Source organism: Sapajus apella, unplaced genomic scaffold (genome assembly GCF_009761245.1).
Source record: "Sapajus apella isolate SASKATOON/1434 unplaced genomic scaffold, GSC_monkey_1.0 scaffold15, whole genome shotgun sequence".
Classification (NCBI taxonomy): Eukaryota; Metazoa; Chordata; class Mammalia; order Primates; family Cebidae; genus Sapajus; species Sapajus apella.
Window position 1 is genome coordinate 27,196,826 of NW_022436955.1, and position 24,652 is coordinate 27,221,477.

Consider the following 24,652-nt stretch of genomic DNA (forward strand, 5'->3'; position numbering starts at 1 on the left):
ACTGAGCCACTGCACTCCAGCCTGGGTGACAGAGTAAGGCCCTGTCTCAAAAAACAGAAAAAAAAGAAAGAAAAAGAAAACCGCACATACTACCTGAATGAAAAACCAGTATCATGCGGAATACGCTAAAGCAGCAATCAAAATAAATACGATGAAAAAAGCATAATTAACTTTTAGCGAGATACTATGTCTGCTTAAGGTCTGTGTATGACGCTCTCTGTGTTAAAACGAGAGACAAATAAGGATTAGGGGGGTCTCAAAGACACAGTAACATTCAGCTGAGACCCTCTGCCTGTCAGGGTCACTCAAAGAGAAATGAAAATGGAATGAATGAATGCCTACCATGTGAGTCACACTTATGCAGTGCCTGTCCACACAGCACCTAGAATCATTTTAGTAGAAGCAGAACAAGCAAAGTTGCATGAACAGAAGGTAAGGAGGTGGATCCAGCAACTAAGACAGTATCTCCTTCCTTTCTAGAACCTCGCCTGTGAGCAGGAGCTCAACAAGGGCACAGGGTCAGTGGAGGTTCACCTTGGTTGGAGTGGTTTCCATTTTCTATTTGTTTTTTGGGTTTTTTCTTTGGTTTTTTTTTTTTTTTTTTTTTTTTTTGGTCACTTTTATGTGCTGAAAAGAAAGAATCATTGGAAAAAAGAAAACGAATGCAGGAAGCAAGTTCCTGGAGTTGATGGAAGAGAATGGGATCAGGGCCCAGGTCTCTCTGCCTTAGACAAATGCAGAGCCCTGTGACTGGGGAAGGATGCTTCTGCCTGAAACAGAAAGGACTGTTAAGCAGTGACACTGGTGTTAATGGAGGAACCATGACTGCATGCAGGACGGAAGTTGAGGGGTTTTGATGGACAGTCTCTATTTTCTCGACAAAAGAGAATATAAGGTCATCCCCTGAGGGTAAAGCGGACAAAATCCTGGGTTTGGGGAAATCGGAAAAGTTTGGAATGGCCACTGAAGGGCCAGGGGTAGGGCAGCCCAGGCCCCTAGAAGGAACAGGAGCCCTTTGCTGACGCTGCTGTGACACTGTCCGTCAAGTAAAGGGGGACTCAGCAGCAGCCTGAGGCAACCTGGGGGGAAAGCAAACCAGGGAAGCAGCTGCTGGGCCCCAGGGCTGGGCCTATAGCGCTGATGTAGGTGCAACTAGGCAAAGGACACAGCCCAGTTTCTCCAAGGCCCGGCTAGGATCATTCTATCGCTGCCCACACAAGGCAAACGCACAAAGCACCTCATTGCATGTGACCACATGGACACACCAACACCTTCCACAGTGTCTTTTATTATTATTATTTTTTGAGACAGAGTCTCACTTTGTTGCCCAGGCTGGAGTGCAGTGGCTCAATCTTAACTCACTGCAACCTCCGCCTCCGCAGTTCAAGCGATTCTCCTGCCTCAGCCTCCCGAGTAGCTGGGATTACAGGTGCTGGCTACCATACCCAGCTAATTTTTGTATTTTTAGTAGACATCGGGTTTTGCCACATTGGCCAGGTTGATCTTGAACTCCTGATCTCAAGTGATCCGCCTGCCTCAGCTTCCCAAAGTGCTGGGATTACAGGTGTGAGCCACTGCACCTTCCATAGTATAGATCTAAGAAAGGAGGCATGTCAAAAGAATGGCCCAGCTTGAACCAAAAAGCAATTATAAAAGTACCATAATAAGCACACGTAAAACAAAACTGTGTTGAATGGAAAAACGGGAGGTACAACATGCAATTAATCTCAGAAGAGCTTTAAAAAAATGCTAAGAGGAGGTAAGGCAACTATCACACTTAAATAAAGGTTAAAAATGAGGGTTGTTCAAAACTGAAGTTTAAAGGTTAATTACCAGTGCCTTACACATAGTACACTGGTTTTGTTAATGGAACAATATTCAGTTAGGTTTGGTATGTCAGCCTCACAAGGTGAGTATGTCAGCCATGAGTTTAAATTAGTGAAGCTTCTGTGAAAAGCAGCTCTTTAACAGACCTTGGTCTCCACACAGAGAAAGCATACTTAGTATCTGTTAAAGTGCAAAAAATAAATGAACAAATAATGTCTCCACTGAAAGAGTATCAAGTTTGTTTGTTGTTTATGTGAAGAAAATTTCCAATCGGCATTTAAAAAAACCACAAAAACAAAAACAAAACCCCAAGTCTCTTGCCAGAAAAGAAAAGGAAAAACTCCAGAGCCTAGTGCTAATTCATGTTCTTGAATTAACTCAACTCCCTTCACTGCTTCTTCCCCCTCACTCACACCTTTGCCCCTCACCCTACACCCCTCATCCTTCCCTACAAAGAGATCTTCCTTTCAGAGTAAAGATGCAAAACTTTTCTATGATTGGCTGTTGTCAATTGGCATTTGGCTAGAGCTTTACCTGACTACTTGAAATAAACATATGTCAATGTTTTAACCCTCAGAAGACCATAAGACAGATCTGCCTGGAAATTCAGGGTGCAGGCACCCTGCTTTCTCTGCTGAGTGTGGAAGCCCCAGGGATTGGAGTCTAAAGTCAGAAGCTTGAGGCCCTACTTCACCTTGGCTAGTCACTAGCTATTTTTTGTTTGTTTGTTTTGAGATAGAGTCTTGCTCTATTGCCAGGCTGGAGTGCAGTGGTGCGGTCCCACTGCAACTTCCGGCTCACTGCAACTTCTGTTTTCTGATTTCAAGCAATTCCCCTGCCTCAGCCTCCCAAGTAGCTGGGCCTACAGGCACACACCACCAATCCCAGCTAATTTTTTGTACTTTTAGTAGACACGAGGTTTCACCATGTTGGCCAGGATGGTCTCGATCTCTTGACCTCGTGATCCGTCCGCCTCAGCCTCCCAAAGTGCTGGGATTACAGGCCTGAGCCACTATGCCTAGCCGGCTAATCACAAGTTTTTAAGGAGTTCCAAAGTTTTATGAATAGCCTTTTATGAATAGCTGGGCATGGTGGTTTGCACCTGTAATCCCAGCTACTCAGGAGGCTGAGGCAGGAGAATCGCTTGAACCTAGGAGGCGGAGGTTGCAGTGAGCCAAGATTGTGCCACTGCACTTCAGCCTGGGCAGAGATGCTGTTCAACATCCTACAATGCACAGGGCATCCCTCCACCACTGACAATAAAGAATGATTTGACTCAAATGCCAGTGTTGCAGCTGTTGAGAAACTCTGCTCTAAGCTCAAAAAACTCAGAGAATTCTAGAATAATAGAAAAAAAGGAGAAGATGTAGAATCAGGAAGTCCTGCATCTCTTACTTCCTTAATTTGATGACCTTGTTCCAGTTTCTTAATGCCTCTATGTCTGTTTTCTCAAAACTGTAAAATTATGATAATTATATCACAGGGTCTTCCGAGGATTAAGTTAAAACCCTGAGATATGTTTATTTCAAGTAGTTGGGTAAAGCACTAGCCAAATACCAGTTGACAACAGCCAATTACAAAAAAGTTTTGCATCTTTACACTGAAAGGAAGGTCTCTCTGTAGGGAAAGATTAGGGGTGTGGAGTGAGGGGCAAAGATGTGAGTAAGGGGGAAGGTGTGGCAAAGGGAGTTGAGTTTTATGCCTCAAGGCCAACCGGATTCCAGGTTTGTTAGAGACACTGGTGGGTCTAGCAGGGGCGTTTGAACAAGAGCAACTCCATCTTGAATAGGAACTGGGTAAAATGAGGCTGAGACCTACTGAGCTGCATTCCCACACAGTTAAAGCATTCTAAGTTACAGGATAAGATAGGAGGTCAGCACAAGATATAGGTCATAAAGACCTTGCTGATAAAACAGCTTGCAGTAAAGAAGCGGGGCAAAACCCACCAAAACCAAGACAGCGATGTGACCTCTAGTTGTCCTCACTGCTTCACTCCTATTGGCGCCATGACAGTTTACGAATGCCACAGCGTCAAGAAGTTACCCCTTGTTTAGCATATCATCAAGAAATAACCATAAAAATGAGCAATCAGCGGCCCTCAGGGCTACTCTGTCTATGGAGTAGCCATTCTTTTATTTCTTTAGTTTCTTAAACTTGCTTTCACTTTACAAACTCGCCCTCAAATCTTTCTTGCATGAGATCCAAGAATCCGGTCTCTTGGAGTCTGGATGAGGACCCTTTCCTGAAACAGGTCTAACCCCTTACAGCCTCCCCCCAGATTAACTCAAAGGGGAGCTGACCCCCACGTAGTGCAGTCCTTAAATGAGATGTGTGGGCCGGGCGCGGTGGCTCACACCTGTAATCCCAGCACTTTGGGAGGCCGAGGTGGGTGGATCACGAGATCAAGAGATCGAGACCATCCTGGTCAACATGGTGAAACCCCATCTCTACTAAAAATACAAAAAATTAGCTGGGCATGGTGGCGCGTGCCTGTAATCCCAGCTACTCAGGAGGCTGAGGCAGGAGAATTGCCTGAACCCAGGAGGCGGAGGTTGCGGTGAGCCGAGATTGCGCCATTGTACTCCAGCCTGGGTAACAAGAGCGAAACTCTGTCTCAAAAAAAAAAAAAGAGATGTGTGAAAGTTTCTGGAACATGCCAGGCCCGCAGTCAAGGATTCTCTCATCCCCTTGCCAAGGGACCCAATCCTAAATACCATCTGTGGGGTTGGAACTTGAGTTTCAGCAGTGCCCACCTCCTTCTACACCCAAACCCACAGTCTAACCCTGACGCCCGAAGCCTTCCCCCCTCAACAGCAGGCATCGGGTGGAGTGAAAGAAGCCAGGCATGATGGACAGCTTCCTGTCTGAATCCCCTCATTCGGACCTGACGGGTAAAATGAACCCACTGGGCTAAACTGCGGACGCTGGCCACCCTCAGAGGGTGGGGGTGACAGGACAGGGGCCATGGGGCTTCCTGGGGGGCAATGTTCCTTGACTTGGGGGCTGTAGGGCACAGTGGGTCTTGTTGAAGGGCAAAAGCTCAGTAAGGTCGTCCTGACAGTCCAAACTAACCCAAAGCCGTCTTTCGACTGACTACAGCCTGGAAAGGACGCCAAGACCACGCTCTGCCTCCATTACTCCATCTCTGAGTGGGTCTCACTTCCCACGCCCCCAGCCGCCAGCAGCCGGAGAGGCGGCATAGAGGGAAGGGGAGGGGCTATGCAAAAGACGGCGGGGAGCGCGGGGTGGGGCCGCTCCTCGGAACAGAAGCGCGCGGCCTCGAGGCCTTTCCGGTGCGGGAGAAACTACTACTCCCATAATGCCCCGCGGCCCCGCGAGCCGCTTGTCTTGTCGCGAGAAGCAGCTGCCTGGGGCGTCTGCGCGGACAAACGGAAGTGCAGGTGACGGTCTGAGATATCACCGCCAAGCTGGGCGTCGGGGAGATGGCCGAGACTGACCCCAAGACCGTGCAGGACCTCACCTCGGTGGTAAGGGACGGCTGTGCGGGCCTGACGCCGCGGCCTTCCCGGGCGGCATCGGGCCAGGCCCTGCCGGAGAGAGGGGCGCCCACCGCGGTCGCGCGTTGCGCGTCGCGTCTGCGGAGGTCCCGTTTCTGGGAGCGTCTCTGGCCGAGGCTCCCGGCCACCTTGTGCCCCTGGGCTTTTTGTGCGGGACAGTCTCCCCGCGGTCGCCCCCAAGCCCGACCCCTTCCGGTATCCCCATTCACCTGCCGCGAACGCCCCCCGGGTCCGTCGCCCCTCCCCTGGGCACCTTCCCCGCCCTTCAGCTCCTCACACACCCCAGGGTGCCCCAGCCCGGCAGAAGCAACCTAAAGACCCTGAGCTTTGAGTCGCGGCGGCCTCCCCAGCCCACCAGACTAATTGGACAGGTGGGAAAACAGAAGACCCGAGAAGGAAGATTCTTGCTGAAGGCGGCACAGCTGCCCAGAGGCAGAAACGGAGCTGGGCAGCTGTGCCGCCGACGGGACCAGGGCTCCCGTCGTGATGCCAGGAAGATGTCTCAGGATCAGTGTGGACCGTGTTTGTTTCGATTTTTCTTAGGTGCAGACACTGCTGCAGCAGATGCAAGACAAATTTCAGACCATGTCTGACCAGATCATTGGGAGAAATATCCTTTTTATCTGTAGTCGGCCTCCTGTGGGCCTTTGGAGCCTGTTTGACAGCAGTAGTGGGGATAAATGAGCAGTTTTCAGGGCAGCGTCAGCCAGTCACTTACAGAATTTTTTACTGAGCTTGGAGTGTACTGTGTTTCTGAGAAGGACTGCACCCAGGGCTAGGGGTACTGCTGAGCTAGACAGATCCCTGGCTCAAGGAACATACTGTCCGCCAATCCCTATGGCTGGTGTGGTTGACTGTGTACTGTGAACTAAGTAAGCCCTTTTGTTTGTGTCTCTCTTGTGATCCTCAGCATGACCTTATGAGTGGGTTGTAGTGTTATTAGCAAATTAATAAATTGAGGTTTAGGGATTTCATCACTAGTAAAGGTCAGGCCTGCAATCCGATGCTGGGTAGCTATGCCCCAGAGTCTTATACTCTTACCTGCCAGCCTATAACAGTGTCTAAAGGAAATTGGAAGACCAGTTTCCCTAGAATCGTTGTGTTTAAGGCTGTAGTCTACAGGGACTGAAGTAAAAGGGCTTAATGAGGAGATGTTGGCACTCATTGTCTTTAACTTCACCACTCGATGATATGAGTAGTCGCATTGATGATCTGGAGAAGAACATCGCAGACCTCATGACACAGGCTGGGGTGGAAGAACTGGAAGGTGAAAACAAGATACCTGCCACACAAAAGAGCTGAAGGTGAGGAAGGGGGCAATTTTTTTTTTTTTTTTTTTTCTTTCTTAGGAGAGAGAGAGAAACTGTAAGTATAATCTTGATGTAGTCAGACTTTCTGTAGATAGTTCCCAGCCATGATCCCAGCAAGCATCCCTGTATTCTTTATCCCCTGTGGACTTGATGTTATGAAATTTTTCATGCCAAACTCATTCTTTACATGAATTTATTTTCCCAGTTTTTATTAATTAGACTTCTATCACTGTTAGTTAAGACCACAGGCTAACATTAGATAACCACTGAGTTTTTATCATTCCAGCTAATAAAGGTGTTTTTATTGGCCTATAAAGCCTGTCCCTGGAAGATTTTCCATTGGTCGTTTTTTTGTTTTTGTTTTCAGAAATAGCTGACAGGTCACCCACATTACCACTTTATTAAATGCCCTAAATTCTGGGGACTTTCTTGGTAACTTGATATAGGTGAACTAGATTGTGGCCAGCCACATTAAGCTTTTACCCTGGAGTTCATTTAAATTTCCACTGAATAGTTCCAGATGTCAGAGGAAAGCCTAACAATTAAAAATACCAGCCGAGTGCAGTGGCTAACGCCTGTAACCCCGACACTTTGGGAGGCCGAGGCACGTGAATCAGGAGTCAGGAGTTTGAGACTAGCCTACCAACATGGTGAAACCCTGTTACTACTAAAAAGACAAAAATTAGCTGGGTGTGGTGGCACATGCCTTTAGTCCCAGCTACTCAGGAGGCTGAGGTTGCAGTGAGCCAGGATCATGCCACTGCACTCCAGCCTGGGCGACAGAGTGAGACTCTGTCTCAAATAAACAAAAATGCCACATAGCAAGATAGGTAAATGTACAATATCACTCAGCACAGTGCGTTGTGAGCCTTTTCCTCTGTATGAAAAACTCCCTTTTCTCATGTTTCATTTATAACATTTTAATTCTCTGTAAAAATGAAGGTTACTGTGGGAGGCGGAGGTTACAGTTGAGGACGCACTGCTGCACTCCAGCCTGGCCGACAAAGTGAGACTCTGTCTCAAAAAAAAAAAAAAAAAAACAGTTACTGGCGGCACACGGTGGCTCACGCCTTAGGAGGCCAAGGTGGGCAGATCACTTGAGGTCTGGAATTCAAGACCAAACTGGCTAACATAGTGAAATCCTGTCTCTACAAAAATAAAAAATTAGCTGGGCCTGATGCTACACACCTGTAATTCCAGCTACTAGGGAGGCCGAGACAGGAGAATTGCTCGAACCTGGGAGTTAGAGTCTGCAGTGATCATGCTGCTGCACTTCAGCCTGGGCAAGAAAGCAAGACTATGTTAAAAAAAGAAAAAGAAGGTTCCTGAGAATTTTTAGATTGCTAGAATGCTAAGGAGAATACACAGTTAAAGATGCCTAATTTCCTATTTTCTGGGCCTGCTCTGGACCAGATTCGAAGTTACTGTGAAATACAGATTTGGGATGTTGAAGACAGACTCTTCAATTTGCTTTTATCTTTGCAATAGGTGGGGTTCATTGACTGTGTGAGTAAATCACATAACTGCTTTCTGGTTATGGTTATGTCATCATCATTCTTAACCAGAGATAATCTGGAAAAGTGTCCTGCCAGTCTTAGATGCTTCTGTGGGTCTCTTTTTATATTATGTGGCAGTCAAAACTCCCATCAACCGACTGAGAATATTCCCACAAGGATTTCAGGATTGTAGACTGGCTAGTGATGGGGGTCATTCAAAGAAAAGAATGGGAGTAGGAAACTGACTCTGAATTTTAAAAAGTATTTCCAGTTAAATCTATTTTTGCTAAAATATTATGCAAAGAAATAAGTGTAACTCAATATGGGCATGTAAAGGGATTTTTAGTTGATAGTTCTATATGTCATTTTTATATGTACTCATATAATGAAAAACATGTTGATGATTTTTCTTTTTTCAACAGGTTCCTAATAATTTATACTGGAATCTGGAACACCATTTTTCCAAGCCAAGAGAAAACTGAATGGCTTTCTGCAGCTAACTACTATGTGTAGACAGGTTTTATATTATAACGTGTGCATTCTTACCACATTCTATATACTTAGTTTATAGAGCGATTTGCCCCCCAGTTTCTTGAACATGGTATCTTCACATCTTGGACCTTGGTCAGTTGTGCTGTTCATTATTAAACACTAAAACTTTGGCAGTTCCTGCATAAAATTGTCAGATTTTTCAGTGTATTTTTGTGAAGTCATATTTTTTTTCTTGCCATTCCTTTTGTAGTAGTTGCTGTTTGGATAAAAGTTGCTGTGTCATTTTTTATTGGACAAGTAGTAAACCCTTCTAGTCTTGGTGAAGTCAGATGTTTGTAGACTTTAGGGTTCTTTAATTCTCAGCACAAAGTGACTGTTGAGCTGACACCAAATAGTGTGTTGGCAATACTTTTCAAATGGCTAAAAACACGTAAAGATTGCTTATTCAGGAATATCTGTCACTGCTCTGTTGCTAAAACTCAGAATAGAACTTAGACTTATATCTAAGTCCCTGAGATCACATGCTGAAGTCAATGAAAAGTAACCACTGCCACTTTCTTGTTAGAACTTTTACAGTACAGAAAATAACAGAATAGCCTTCTGTAATGAGGCATTTGTTAGAGTTTTGCATGAGATTCTAATACTTCAGTAGGACCCTACAATGGTTCATCTACAATGGTTACCATAAAAAAATCTGGCAGGATTTTAAAACTCAGTCATTCCATCTTTCCTTTGAGCTACTGACTGGAAAAGAAAGAAAGAAAGAAGGAAAAGAGACCATATGAAATCCATGCTGGTTGCTTGGCTAGAATATGACCAATGACTTGTAGACTCAAGTTTTTAAGAAATACTATTTTACTTCAGCTGTTGCTTATCTAAATTCTTGCAGAGTCACAGCGTTATTGTTGATTATAGAAGACAGGGATAATAACCTTTTAACTCTAGTCACTCAAAAACGCAGTGCCATGAGTGCTAAGCCTCCAGGCTGATACTGATAACCTGGAAGGTGATCCATGTGATTGTCACCACAAAGTGCTTTTACATAAAAACTTGAAAAATTGAAAGACGTGACTTTTTTAAGTAACTTGTATCACCACACCAGTCTTGGTGTTTATATTGCAAATTTATAATAGTAAGAAATACTTTGTCCTATATACAGATTACATGGGGAACATAAAGGAGTTGAATCCTCCTTTAATAAAATGAATTCACCACCATGGTACCCAACTACAGAACCTCCTTTGATCAGGCAAGTAGGCTGTGCTGCAGGATTGAGCCCCCAGAATGCCCCGTACACACTGTGCAGGCCTTGACCAGACCAGCTGAAACCTGCATCTCTGCTGAATGTTCTCAAGCCTCGTAAGTGGCAAATGGAAATGATATGGCCGATTGCAGTCGTAGGAGAGTTGTGACTTAGGCAGGAGTCGACCTCTTTAAGTACTGGAATGATTTCAAAGGCAGGCAGCCCTGACCAAAAATATCTGCCATGAATAAAGGTGCCTGAAATCCTGCTATGAAGCCTCCTTTGTGTCAAAAATCTGTTTGTTTTTCAGATTGAAATGCACAAATCACATTAGAGTACCAACTGAAACCTCTGGACAGATTAAGTACAAGTAACCCAAGGCAAAACAGGAGAGGGTATGTTGGGGGAGGTTGCCGGCTGGAAGGGGAAGCTGATGAGCAGGAGGAGGGCTTGCCAGGACTGGCATTCCAGAATTTTCTCAGGTATGTTCCCACAACACTTGCCCCTGGAGATGCTCCAGGAAGGAAGGGGTTGTGGTCACTTGGGTTTAGGTAACATGCTGAAACCTCATGAACCTCATGAAGAAATTAGCACATTAAAGGCTCTGAAAGTAGAGCAGAGAGCTCAGCTTTATCCTTCTCACCTGCTGGTTTACGAGGTCTCTCTCTGTTGCCCAGGCTGGAGTGCAGTGGCACAAAAATCATAGCTCACTAGGAGCCCAAGTCCTGGGCTCAGGCAGTCCTCCCACGTCAGCCTCCCAAGTAGCTACTAGTATAGGTTCGTGCCACCACACCTGGGTCTTGCTGTGTTGCCCAAGCTGGTCTGGAACTCCTAGGCTCAAGCAGTCTTCCTGTCTCAGCCTCCCAAAGTGCTGGGATTACAGGCTTGAGCCACCATGTTTGACCAAGAATCTTTTTTATACTGTATGAAGTATTCCTTCTCCAACTATTGTTCATTTACAAGGCAGTGAAGATTCTCTTGAGGGCTGACAAATACAGATGAGTATGGGGGCTGGGGGCCCCTCCAGCAAGGAAAACAGCCTTATATTTGATGAAGTGCCCTGTCGCCCAAACCCCATGGCCCCACAGCTTCCTCATTTGGCCCCAAGTTCATCCTGCTCTCCTTTGAGCTACAGCATTTTAAAGTGTTTTCATATCAATTTTTTCTTTGTTTCATTACCAGTAAAGTACACCATCGTTTGACCTCATCAGGACTAACACACAATACTTCAGGTAACTAAGAGTTAATTGGCCCTTGTGAGTCCTGGGAATTCTAACCCTTACTTAGCACTGTTGCTATGGGAACATAGAGTCCTCCAAACAAGTAAAAGTAAATGGAAGCCTTCACAAACAGGTACTGTGTTCCTCTTTTATTTTGTATTTTGCAGTTTATGTACCTTGAATTAGATTAAAATGGAGGAACTTGCAGGATGTGTTGTCACATCTAGCCCTGAAAGTTAACTGGCTACAGTTAATGATTGTTCACAGCTAGCACAATTGAAAGCATTGATAATAAACCGGTGGACAGTGCTAAGCATTTTGTTTGCACTGTTTGGCTTAATCCTCACAACTACACTGAGTTAGGCTTTCATATGATGAGTCCCATTTAAAGAGGAGGAACCCAAAACTGGGAGTCAAGTGCCTGAGGTCACAGCTGTTAATGATGGCCCTGGAATTGACTCACAGCTGCACACCTGCCCTGTTCACTCACACAGCTGATCCTCTGCCTCTTCATGTGAGCTGAGAGTTCCACATCTCAGCTGTCCAGGCTGTCTGGAAATTACCAACCCCACTCTCGCTGGATCTTGAAATTTAGTTTCAAGAGGCTAATGTAGTGTTTTCAATTAAACATGACTTAAAATTAATAAACACACTTGAAGTGAGTTTTATATTTGGAATTTATTCAGAGCTGGTACAAAATTGTGCTCCTGCATCAGTGTCTTTTTGGTCTCCTCAATAAGAACAACCACAGAAACAGGTTTTCATGTTTATTTTTCATTCCTGTACCCGTCATGGTCTCCCACAAAAATTATTGCTTGAGACCCAACCCTGGGGAGAAAAACTCCCCCTCCATGGCCTACTACTGGCCTACCATCCTTTTGGGACACTGTTTTTTTGGCGGTTTTTGTTTTTTTGTTTTGTTTTTAAGGCAGCAAAGATTTTAAAATGGACTCATGAAGCCACCACCTGGAATCTTGTATTAAATTTAAGTGTCTGATTTTAGCTGCAGCCACTTGAGAACTTCAGTGAATGAAAATGAGCAGGGGGAGAGTGGATCACTACCCAAAATGAAAAGAGAGGAATTGTGACTGCACGTTGCACTTAACCCCACACATTAATATGGGAATAGGAAGAGTTTGTTTCAACAAGTCAGGATGGCATCATTTATTTAAAAAAAGAAAAAAAGACTCCATCTCTCTAAAAAAAAAAAAATAGAAAAATTAGCTGGGTGTGGTGGCACACACCTGTGCTCCCAGCTACTCAGGAGACTGGGGTGGGAGGATCACTTGAGCCTAGGAGGTCGAGGCTGCAGTGAGCTGTGATCACACCACTATACTCGAGCCTGGGTGACACAGCAAGAACTTGTCTCAAAAAATATATATAATAATAATAATCCTAAGGCTTGGTTCTCACACTTGAGGCTCACTAAGAGGTGCCTGGAAGCTCCTCAGAGCCCTGCCTAGGGTTTGAGTGATACCTAAAAGCTGTACAACATCAGCTTCTGTGGTATCCCTCACACTGATGATACGTAATGTGGGGCTGTCTCCTCAACAGAGCCCCATTTTGCCAAAGCTTATGTATACACCACATATGTGAACTACCTACCCATCATGTAGATGCTGTCCTGCCTCACAATAACAATCTTGACTGTCTTGCTTCACAATAATAATCTAATAATGGTCAAATTCGGTGTCCCTACAGTAGGCAACAGAATTTGACCATTTATTCACATTGGTCTTGCAAAATGTCCAGATTCCAAAAGAGAATAGTATTGCTTCCCAATAATTAAGAATAGTTTGGATTCAGGATCCAGCAGCTTAGAAGCATTTAGCTACCAATAGCAGAAATCAGCCCTTTGAATAATGGCGGGGTGTATTATTTCACATGGCAAGAAATCCCAAGGGCAGGCAGCTCTGGGACAAGTAAATTCTGCACCTCAGTAAAACTAAGACTAAGATTGGTTCGGACACAGTGGCTCAGGCCTATAATCACAGCCTTCTGGGAGGCCAAGGTGGGTAGATCACCTGAGGTCAGGAATTTGAGACTAGCCTGGCTAACATGGTGAAATCCTGTCCCTACTGAAAATACAAAAATTAACGGCATGGTGGTGGGCACTTGTAATCCCAGCTACTCAGGAGGCTGAGGCAGGAGAATTGCTTGAACTCAGGAGGTGGAGGTTGCACTGAGCCGAGATCTTGCCACTGCACTCTAGCATGGGTGACAGAGCAAGACTCTGTTTCAAAAAATAGAAAAAAAAAGACCAAGACGTCAGATTTGTTCCACCTGGGTGCATCCAGCCGGAGAATGTCTTTCTTCTTTCCTTTTGTCTCATAATGTGAAGAAGGGGCCAGGCATGGTGGCTCATGCCTGTAATACCAGCAATTTGGGAGGCCAAGGTGGGCAGATCACAAGGTTAAGAGATCAAGACCATCCTGACCAACATGGTGAAACCCTGTCTCTACTAAAAATACAAAATTAGCCGGGCTTGGTGGTGCACGCCTGTAGTCCCAGCTACTTAGGAGGCTGACGTGGAAGAATCACTTGAACTGCGAGGCAGAGGTTGCAGTGAGTTGAGCTTGCACCACTGCACCCCAGCCTGGTGTCAGAGCAAGACTCCATCTCAAAACTCAGGTTGGGGTGCTGCCGGCATCAAGAGGGTAGAACCAGGGATGCTGCTTCAATACCCTACTGTGCACAGGACAACCGTCACCCCAAAGAATGGTGTAGCCCCAAGTGTCAGCAGTGCTGCTGTTGAGGCATCCCAGCTTAACCCATTAATGAGACCACTTGGGCCTAGTGTAAAGGCTCTGCTGATAGCTTCTGGACCCTCAGAGGTAGAGACATACAAGAACAAAACCAGGGTTGTATCAGAAAGGAAAGAATGGCTACTGCGTAGGTAACCTACAGTGTTTGCTATAGACCTTCCAGACTTAGCGTCTGGATTATAAACACTGCGAACACTGGTTAATTCCAGAATTAGCTGGCTCTCAACGTTGGTGGCACATTAGAATCACCTGAGGAGCATTTCAAAGGCCCGAGACTGTGCGGCACCACAGGTCCCTCTTCCAAATTCCTGTGGGCAGGGCCAGACAGCAATGTTGGTTTTAGACCCCAGTGCACAATTTAAGATTCCGAGAATTGCATTCAAGAAGGCCTGCCTACTGCAGACCGTCTGATGATGTCATTCACCAAGTTCCATGGGGTTCCACCAAGCTTGTGTCAACCCAGCTGACACTTCCAACTTGGACAATCAGGGCTTTGGCCCCGGTTACCTGGTATTCAATTCAATCCATGTGTCATGCGTGCTTCAACAATTCGATTGTGTCCCAACTGTTTGAATCAAAGGATTTCCAATTCCCTGACAGGTGATGACTTGGTAACTGGATTCAGCTTCAGATCTGCCTGACATTTTCCCTGCTGGTCCTGTGCCAGCTACGGCGCTAGGTGCTTTCACCTGTGTCATCTCATTCACTCCAGAAGCTCTCCAAAGTTGTTGACATTATCAAAAAGTTTTCCAGCTAGAATTCGTCTCCCTCTAATCAGCCTTCAAAAACTACATTTGTAAACCATTGCTGTAGTTCTATTACCTCTTATCTTGGTCTTTACAAGTTGCTGTCAAAACCCAGTAAGTGTTTGCCCAAAGAAACTTTAAATATTCAATATCTTAAAGGCCTTTTAGGCATAATAAGGCTTTTCTTTTTTTTTGAGACAGAGTCTTGCTCTGTCACCCAGGCTGGAGTGCAGTGCAAGGTTCAAGCGATTCTTCTGCCTCAGCCTCCTGAGTAGCTGGACTACAGGCACGCACCACCACACCCCGATACTTTTTGTATTTTTAATAGAGATGGGTTTCACCATATTGGCCAGGCTTGCACTCCTGACCTCGGGATCCACCCACCTCGGCCTCCCAAAGTGCTGGGATTACAGGTGTGAGCCACTGCACAGGGCCGGCTGTTTCTTTTAAGAATGTGTTCTCCTGAAAACATAAGACCGTTTGACTTATTCTGCTCTAAAATCTTAATGAGGCAAAGGACTGGACCGAATTCTTCATGGAACAGAAGCCTATGACCGGTAAGTCCAGGAAATGCTGCAAAACAATGTCCTCAAAAGAAATCAGCCTTTCCCCTTGATAGGTATCTCTCCTGCGGGCCAGGCTTGGATGCCCCTCAATTAGAACCTGTGTTCACTGGGGCCATAATTAAGAATCTTAAAGGCAAAGAGTCTTTTGAAAGCCATCTGTCAAAATTATGCAGTCTTGCTTGTAGACTTTTAAAGAGGTTTATGGTTACCGTGGGTCGGCACTGGGTCTGTGAGCCCTCATCCCCTGGGCTGGACTTCCTATCAGAATCCTTATCAGGGAGGTTGATTTTATCAGATGCACATTTGCCAGCATCCTCAGAAGGAGATACCTGGAAGATTCTTTTGCTGAGCCGCTCTCCTTTTCTCAAGCTCGGGCAAGTCTTAACAATGATCTGTGACCCGACTTTGTCTTCCCCATGATGAAAAATAGACCCCATAGAAACTCTGGCACAAAATATCTGGAATCGCTGACCCGGAAATTGTTCCCTACCATCAACTCTGCCAGAAATCTTGAATTTATTCAAGCTGACTCGTATTCCAGAACAATTGTGTGGACAAGATTTGCTAGTAACGCTTCTAAGAAGTTACTGTTTAGCAAGTTCAGAACTTAGAGTCCTTTTTATCCTAACAGTGACTAATAAACTGGTGAGAATTCTTTGAAATACTTGTAACTAAATGGATGTCATAATTTGCTTTTATGCTGTTTTAAACACCATTGAGATGTTAAGCTTTTTCTGGCTTGGGAACCAACCTGATATTCTCTTCTGGACTTCATAACCCCTGCAGCAGATGACCCTGTATCTGGTCTTAGTCCTGAAAGGTTTGTAACAGCATGCAAATCCCTGATGTTCTGGCAGTATTCATTCTTCTGCTCTCTACGGATACTTGTTTTCCGTAATTGGTCTAAGGACGATGGATTTTTTTTTTTTTTTTTTTTTTTTGCCTCGGATTTCAACAAAACGTGCATGGAAAGAATATTTTATTCCTCAGAGACATTTCCGTTAGTGCAGTGGTTCTTTTATTATTATTATTATATTTTAAGTTCTGGGGTACATGTGCAGAGCATGCAGGTTTGTTACATAGGTATACATGTGCCATAGTGATTTGCTGCATCCATCACCCCATCATCTGCATTAGGTATTTCTCCTAATGCTATCACTCCCCTAGTCGCCCACCCCGCAACAAGCCCTGGTGTGTGATGTTCCCCTCCGTGTCCATGTGTTCTCATTGTTCAACTTGCATTTATGAGTGAGAACATGCAGGTCCCAGCACCCCTTTTTGTAGGTCCTGATTTAGAATATCTGGGACAAGGGCTGGATATTCATATTTTTAATAAACTTTCTCATTTATTATTTTTGTATATTATTTTCCATGCATGAAAGCACTGCATAGAGAAATGGGAGCCTGTTGGGAGTCTCTGGCCTGGACTAGTCCTAAAATAATTGAAAAGGAATTGATTCTTAATTACCCAAAACGTCCAAGCTCTAGGACCAAGTGTGACCTCTTCCACCTTCTGAACAGAGGAGTCCACCCCTAAGCCCAAGGAACTGAGTGTGAAGAGCCCTCACTCCATGAAGACTTGAATCACTTCACATCAATTTGCCTCTTATTAAAATGTACTTCAGTAAAAAATCATTTCAATTCTTAAGCCACAAAAGGATATCCAATCATTTAAAGCTTCCTGAGTGTTTCGGTTGATTAAAAAGGTTTTAAAGAGCATAGTAAATATTTTACCAGAAGGATAAGTTATTCAATATGGAGATTATTTATTAAAAACTAGTAATTTATTAGTTCATTTATCTTTATTTTCGTGTAAGTGCATTCTTTTAATCTAGGCACGCTTTTTTCTACTCCCTCAGCAGGTTAAACTGCGACTTGACAATTCTGTAATACATAAATGTATTTAAATAGAATTTAACTTGTGAAAATAACAAGATATCACTAATAATGGGAAAGATAGCTATAAAATCACAGTTTAATTTGAACTTTCAGAGAGTTTTAAGCACAGTTTCATGTACTTAAAAAGCAATCACATTTGCTGTTTTGAAAAAAGAACAAGATTCTCATTTATCATTTGGGTCATTGATCCTGAAGGAAATAAGTAATGCGTAACTTCTTTTTCTTATAGGTGGAAAGAAAAGCATGTAATACATTAGCCCCAAATCAAAGAACTGGCTTCAAGTACTTACAATTACATATTTTATTTGTATAATAAAAGCATTAGAATGTTTTCAGCTGTAAGCAATGACTAAAAATGATTTAAATCACGAGGATATTGAGTGATGTCACCCATAAGATGCCCAGAGGGGGCTGTGCTGTGGATGGGAGACTTGTCACCCCTTCTGTCCACCCACCCTGCCTGCTGCTCTATGGGGCTTGTGACTTTCTTCTTGGGGCTACACAGTGTCTGTAAGCACTGCCTCTGTGGGCCAACCCAGCATCCTTGCCCCAAACCTTTCCTCCTTGTCCACCCTAGCTGTGCCCCCTCAAAAGATTGGTGGAAGGCCTAACCCCAGTACCTGTGGATATGGCCTTATTTGGAAATAAAGAAAACCAGCCTGAGCAACATAGTGAGACCCCGTCTTGAAAAAAAAGTTGAAGGATACCTGGCCACCCACCACTGCCCCTGTGGGAGGAAGGGAAGGCCTGTGTGATACAGGCTTGCTGCTTCCCTTGTTAAAACCATCCCAACTTGGATACACATCCAAGGGGGAGGCCCCATTCAAGGCAGGGAGGCAGTGTGAGGGGGGCTTTGACTTTTCTCTGTGTCTCTCTCTCTCCCTTTTCTCCCCCCGCCCCACCCGCTGACACACTTTCCCGTAATCTTCCAACAGACCTGCCCTTCTTTTTTTTTTTTTTTGAGACGGAGTTTCGCTCTTGTTACCCAGGCTGGAGTGCAATGGCGCGACCTTGGCTCACCGCAACCTCCGCCTCCTGGGTTCAGGCAATTCTCCTGCCTCAGCCTCCCGAGTAGCCGGGACTACAGGCATGCGCCACCATGCCCAGCTAATATTTTGTATTTTTAGTAGAGACGGGGTTTCACCGTGTTGACCAGGATGGTCTCGATCTCTTGACCTCGTGATCCACCCACCTCGGCCTCCCAAAGTGTTGGGATTACAGGCGTGAGCCACCGCGCCCAGCCTAGACCTGCCCTTCTATGTGTTTGGCCAAGTGCTGGTCATGCCCACCTCACAGCCATCACTAGCAAGGGGGGCCCGAATAACCTTGACTGGCTAAGGGTCAGCTGGGGGACAACCTCGTCTGCTCTGAGCCCAGGACATATTTTCAAGAAGGGGAAGGAAGGCACAAGGGAAGCATGGGTTGCCCACCCACTCAAACAGGTCCCCAGGCTGGCCCAGCCCTGGTGGCATTCCTGAGTTCCACAGCATGCTCCTCCACACACTGGACTTCAACATGACCACGTATTAATGTTCAGTGAGAAATGAAAGTATGAAGGAGTTCTCTCTGCTAGCCAATCTACCCAGGAAGCTGAACTCCACCAAGAAAGCAGTTTGGAACCCATGCTCCCAAAGCAGGGGAGACACACCCACCTCCCAGGCAGGGACTAGCCACTGCATGGGCCTGACTCCCAGAAGGCAGGAGGCAGAGAGCCCATGGTTGCACCCCAGCTGTCTTTGCATGAGGTCCCATGGCTGACCTGCCTCCTCTGGGTGCTTTTTGTTCTTTACCAGTAATGTTGATACAGTTAGACTCCAGGCTAAGCTGGGCTCCCCAGAACCCCCGTTGTCTCTAGGCTGCCTGCAGAAGAGAGTAGAGGGCAAAGCAACAACCAAGGAGGACTGTGGCTGTTGACACCAAGGGCAGACCAAGGTAAATAAGCCCTGAAGCAGTGACTCTGCAGACCTCTCTGGGACTCCACCATTACCCTATGTGTGACTGTCCTGGGGCTGCCCTAACAAAGTTCCACACACCAGGGGCCTTAAAACATCAGATATGTGTCCTCTCACGGTCTGGAGGCCAGAAATCCAATATCAATGGTTGGGCAGGGCCCTGTTCCTCATGGGGCTCTGGGGGCGGGGGGTGCCTTTCTTGCCTTGTCCAGGTCCTGGTAGCTCCTAATGGTTCCTGGTGGCCCTGGTGGTTCCCCGCAGCCCGTGGCTGGCAGCCGCATCACTCCCATCTCCATGTCCATCATCACATGGCCTTCTTCCCTCTACGTGTCGGCGTGTCTTCACATTCTGTTCTCCTCTCGGTGTGTCTGTGTCCAAGTTAACCTCTTCTTATAAGGACCCCAGTTATTGGATTAAAGCCCACCCAATCCATGATGACCTCATCTTAACTAGTTATTTTCTGCAAAGACCTAGTTCCAAATAAGGTCACATTCACACATACCGAGGGTGAGGATGTCAGCATTATCTTCTGGGGAGGCTGCAAATCAAAGGACAAATCTGTACCTGTTTTACCAACCCTGTGCCTGGAACCACCATCCAGGTGTTTGATACAGAGAGAGGTTGTGACTGGCCTCATTCATCCTTGCCCATCAGAGCAGCTCGATCCTCTCTGCACCTTATCATAGGCACCATCCACGCTCTCCCTTTATCTTGGAGTGCTTGTCCCCTCTGAGGCTTCCTTTGTCTGTGTATGGGTTTTGCCATTGTCCTGCAAGCTCTGAACACCCCTTTTTCCCCCAGTTTTCATTAATTCATTGGGACTATCTCATGCTGCCTGGCTTGGCATCTTATAGCCAGCTTTTTAAAAGAAATCAAAACTGGTACACCAAAGGTTGATGTGGTGCAAAGAAACTAAGCCTTTTTTTTTCCATAAGCAAGTAAATTGGGAATTAAATTAGGTCCAAAATTCATCTGAGCCTTCTGAGAACTTGTTTGCAGAAAGTAATTGCTCTGGGGCTGGCAACTTGAGTAATCAAAGAGAAGCTAAAGAAAAACAGAAAATTGCAAAAAAAAAAAAAAAAAAAAAAAAAAAAAGGGGGGGAATAAATTTGAACTAAGTTCTTTTTTTCCCAACATTTTATTATGAAAAATTTTAAACATTCAACAAAGCTAAAAGAATTCCTGCAGTGAACACCTGAATACCACCTAAAGTCAACTACTAACGTGTGACTCTGCTTGCCTTCTGCTATCTCTGACTCGGGGGATCTGGCATGGCACAGGTCACAAGAGACTGCCAGGAGAAGAGGGCTCCAGGCACCCCCTGAGATGGGCCAATGTCTCCAAAGCAAAGTGTCCTCAAAGAACCTGTGTTATCCACATTCAAAGCCCTTTAAGAAGCCAGCATTGTCATCAAATTCCTTGTAGAAATATTCATCTTTCCCTGCCAATAACACCAACAGCCAAAATTTGTTTCAAAAATTATTGCACCAGCTGGATGCGGTGGCCCATGCCCATAATCCCAGCATTTTGGGAGGCAGGTGGATCACTTGAGGTCGGGAGTTCAAGACCAGCCTGCCCAACAAGGTGAAATCCCGTCTTTACCAAAAAATAGAAAAATTAGCCAGGTGTAGTGGTGCATGCCTGCATAATCTCAGCTATTTGGGAGGCTGAGGTGGGAGAATCAGTTGAACCCAGGAGGCAGAGGTTGCAGTGAGCCAAGATCGTGCCACTGCACTCCAGACTGAGCAACAGAGTGAGCTCCTGTCTCAAAAAAAAAAAAAAAAAAGTCTCAAAAAAATTATGGCACGTTTCTTTTTTGTCAGTTCTGTCTCACGACTAGTGTGGTAAAATTTGGCTACCTACTACGTATCTGTTTTTATTTTTTATTCTCTTGGAGGAATTAACAGTCTTTATCGGGCTCAGACCGGGAGTCCGTGGGTCTTGAGGACCTCTTGTGTATTTGTCAGTTTTCTTCTCCAGGTTCTTCTCGGCCTCATGAGCTGTTTCTTCTTCCAGTAGTGGATCTTGGCTTTCTCCTTCCTCTTCTCCTCCAGGGTGGCTGTCACTGCCTGGTACTTCCAGCCAACCTCGTGAGCCAGGCGCCCCAGATAGGCAAATTTTTTTGTAGGGTTCAGACGTACAACCTTGAGGGCGGCAAGAATCACCATCCGCTTTTTCTTGTAGGGCGGTGGGACGCCGTCAAACGCCTCGAGGCGGTCCAGAACACCGTGGCCTTGCTTGATCTTGTGGGGCAGCATGCCTCGCACGGTCCACCGGAAGATGCCGCGGGGGACCCGGAAGTGGCGAGGTGCCCGGAAGTGGTGGGATCCCGGAAGTGGTGGGATCCCGGAAGTGGCAGGGGACTCTCGAAGAGTTTGTGTTCACCGGCTTGCAGAGGAAAGCCGGGTACTTCAATTTGTTTCTGTAGAAATTGCCAGAAAGGTTAATGCCTTCACAGCGTACGACCAACACCTTCCGGCCCAGCAGTACCTGCTTAGCCACGATGACCGCCAGGCGGCCCAGGAGTTGGCCGTGACCATCCAGCACCAGGACCTGTCCCTCCGCCATCTTCGGCAGCTGCCCTGGGAAAGCACGTATCTGTTTATTGAAGGGTGCACTGGGTTTAAATATTCTCGCAACTGCTTACATAAAGTAATAATTGAATAAATAGAATGCTCCATCCTCTGCAGCTACGATTCTGAAAATTGTCTACTGGACTGCACTGCCTTTTCTGGGCTGACCTGAAAACACAGTCATCTTCACAAGTCCTGTACCAGCACGGTGCCCGCACAAAGTAGATACTGAGCAGACACTTGACCATTGGATAGATGCGTATCCTGGAAAGCTGTGATCAGACAAAAAAGAAAATAAAATGGACCTCATAGAGTCAGTATCAAAGGTCTGCTGTTGCACTGCGGGGGAGAAAGATGTGAGGTTGCCATCTTCGCTGAAGGCAAGACTTTGACGCAGGTACCAGCCCCGTTTGTTCCCTGAATGCATCCCTCCAGACTGAATATTCGGCTCCCTGCAAATCCCCTGTAGGGTGATTAAGGAACCAAGGGACAGGGAATTTTGTTCGGGGTATTTACATTCCTTATTGCTTGCTTTCAGTTGCAAGTGACCAGTAATCAACCGCAAGGTACTGACGCAAGAAATGGCATTTCTTGACACTTGGAAGCAGGAGTTTGGGGTAAATTCAGACATTGCTGAATCCAGTTGGTCAAATTCATCAGGAATGGCTGCTGCCAGTCAACTCCACCATCCTGTATGATGCCTTTGCCACCATGGTAAGATTGTAACCGGGTGTCCCAGGTTCTTGGCCTCCCCTTCCCCAGGAATGGGGGAAGAGGCCCTGGAGGTGCAGTGGGCTTGCCGTTCGTATAAATATCACGGACCCAAAGAGTTTTGCCGAGAGCGATTTATTAGGCAGAGAAAGAGAGAGAAGTAGAGAGAGCAGCTCCCACGCTGTTGTGGGAGGGGATCCGAGAGAGGGAAATCCCCGCAGGTAAGGTGCAGTGGAGTTTTAACTTTGAAGTTATTCCCGCCCCATTCATGTTGTTGTCCAGTGAGAGGAGGTCTTTCAAACTTCCTCTGGAGTGATTGATCTTTGACTCTGATCCTAGATTGGTTGCTTGGGCCCACAGCAGAGCCCCTCCTTCCAGGGCTTTTGGCGTCTTTTTAACCAAAGGAGCACACCTGAAATTTTAGCCAGCCCAGGCATGGGAAAGTTCGACAAAGAACTCTAGGTTCCCAAATGGGGAGGTGAATGGAGGCATGGCGCTGGGAAGTTCTTGCTTTTGAAACCACGCCCCTTGTGGACCCAGGAAGAGGGGTTAACATAGTCCCTCAAGATTGCCACAAGCCCCAGTTGCACTGAAACCCCTCAGGCCCCAGCCCCTGGAGAACAACAGCTTCTCTGGGCCAAAGTACCTGCCAGTGTCCCAAGGTTGCCTATCATAAGTCTGGTTTGGGGTATACGCTTATCTCTGAGCCAAGCACAGAAGCCAGCCAAGAGGAATGGAATAATCTGATTGTCCAGGCCTGGGTCAGCACCCTACACTGAGACCAGACATGGGATTAACCCACTCATCACAGAACTGGAGTTGAGGATGGGGGAGAGGAGTTAGTTACCTCAGTGGGATCAGGTGGTATTTCCAGGCATAGTAAATTTAAGCCTTACCAAGGTCCAAATATTCGGGAAGGTGCACCTAATTTCCAAGTCTTTCCCACTCTTTCTCCCTCTCCAACCAGCCCCGGGTAGCTTCCCCAATTACCTGGCAAACTCTGAGCTCCTAGTCTGATGCAAACATGGAACCCAAAGTTAAATCTTCTTGTTCACAACTCAGTTTAATTCTCAGCATGAGCCTTCCAGTCAATTCGTTTCTCTAAAAAGTTGGAAAACATTTATTAAACACCCAGTGAATGTCAGGAACAATGCCAGGCCCTACACCAATAGTGCTGTAGTCTATCTACTCATTAGAATCACCTGGAAAGCTTTGATACACAGCAATGCCAGGGCCCACCCACAGCATTCTGGGCAACATGCCCAAAGCATTAGTACTTTTCCAAAGCCCTCCGTCCCCTGGGTGTCCAGCCAGGGTAAGAATCCCTGCGTTAAGAAATAAGCTGCATTATCCTGTAGGTAATGGAGCGCCATCTTGGGAGTTAAATGTTGAGCTGCCAGGTGTGCCTTTTAGATAAGAGCCCAGAGGAGGTAGGAAAGCACTGGGGTTGGAGTGAAGGAGGTCTGGTTAGAACCCACAGCTCTAACAGCAGCATGGACACATAATGTGCCAGGCCCCGTGCAAAATGGAAATGCATGATTGGTTGGTTTGTTTGCTTATTTGTTTGTTTGTCTGTTTATTTTGAGACCGAGTCTTACTCTGTAGCCCAGGCTGGAGTGCAGTGGCGCGATCATGCAACCTCAGCCTCCTGGGTTCAAACAATTCTCCTGCCTCAGCCTCCCGAGTAGCTGGGAATTACAGGCAGCTGCCACCATGCCCAGCTAATTTTTGTAGTTTTAGTAGAGATGGGGGTTTCACCATGCTGGCCAGGCTGGTCTCAATTTCCTGACCTCCTGATCTGCCCGCCTCGGCCTCCCAAAGAGCTGGGATTACAGGCAGGAGCCACCATGCCTGGCCAAGAAATGCAAGGTATTGTGTTCAAAAACTATTAAGAATTTCTAGATGTCAGCAGCAGAGCATTAAACTGAGCACAGGGCCCTATGCCTAGGTCACAGGCACCTGAAGGCAGCCCTGCTTTCCAGCTTCACTGCTCATGATCTTGGGAAAGTCATCTGACCACCGCAAGCCTCCTGACTCTCATTTCTGAGAAAGGAATAGCAGTAATTATCTTATCTCCAAGTTTGTGTGCAGATTGCAGTAAGATTATGAATGTGCCGTGCTTAGGGTGGAGCTTAAACACTCATTTATTGGGTGAAAGGAATAATGGAGAAGAGAGGAAGGGAAGTCCATTGACTGTTCAATGTGAGTGGAAGCCCCATCTCCACCCAGAAACAGAGCAAAAGCTGGGATGAAGGCTACCCACATGGTACTGTGTCCTGCCCTGCTCAAGAGCAGTGCCCAGACCTCCATCAGTGGCCAGCAGAGGGCAGCGTT

General features: G+C 46.2%; 1 protein-coding gene and 1 pseudogene across 2 annotated transcripts; one reads left to right on the plus strand and one right to left on the minus strand.

Annotated features, from left to right (window-relative positions):
* The first annotated feature begins 5,114 nt into the window (after positions 1–5,114).
* On the plus strand, positions 5,115–10,166 carry HSBP1 (heat shock factor binding protein 1). The gene is made up of 4 exons (XM_032284541.1): positions 5,115–5,315; positions 5,889–5,955; positions 6,529–6,649; positions 8,574–10,166. Exons 1-3 carry the CDS (start codon positions 5,271–5,273, stop codon positions 6,645–6,647), a joined length of 231 nt encoding a protein of 76 aa, XP_032140432.1. The 5' UTR covers positions 5,115–5,270; the 3' UTR covers positions 6,648–6,649; positions 8,574–10,166.
* Positions 10,167–20,404: 10,238 nt separating this feature from the next.
* On the minus strand, positions 20,405–21,603 carry LOC116555847 (annotated as a pseudogene). Its single transcript, XR_004270698.1, has 3 exons — positions 21,403–21,603; positions 20,960–21,350; positions 20,405–20,475 (listed from the first exon to the last, which is right to left on the minus strand). The product of XR_004270698.1 is annotated as a 60S ribosomal protein L13a pseudogene (transcript).
* Between the last annotated feature and the right edge of the window lie 3,049 nt (positions 21,604–24,652).

What these genes read in the sequence shown, in the direction of transcription:
- HSBP1 (XM_032284541.1), top strand. Translation starts at nt 5,271, where the DNA reads ATGGCCGAGACTGACCCCAAGACCGTGCAGGACCTCACCTCGGTG. An exon ending in TGCAGGACCTCACCTCGGTG is followed by an intron (nt 5,316 to 5,888) that starts GTAAGGGACGGC and finishes GATTTTTCTTAG; the next exon opens with GTGCAGACACTGCTGCAGCA. An exon ending in TGACCAGATCATTGGGAGAA is followed by an intron (nt 5,956 to 6,528) that starts ATATCCTTTTTA and finishes TAACTTCACCAC; the next exon opens with TCGATGATATGAGTAGTCGC.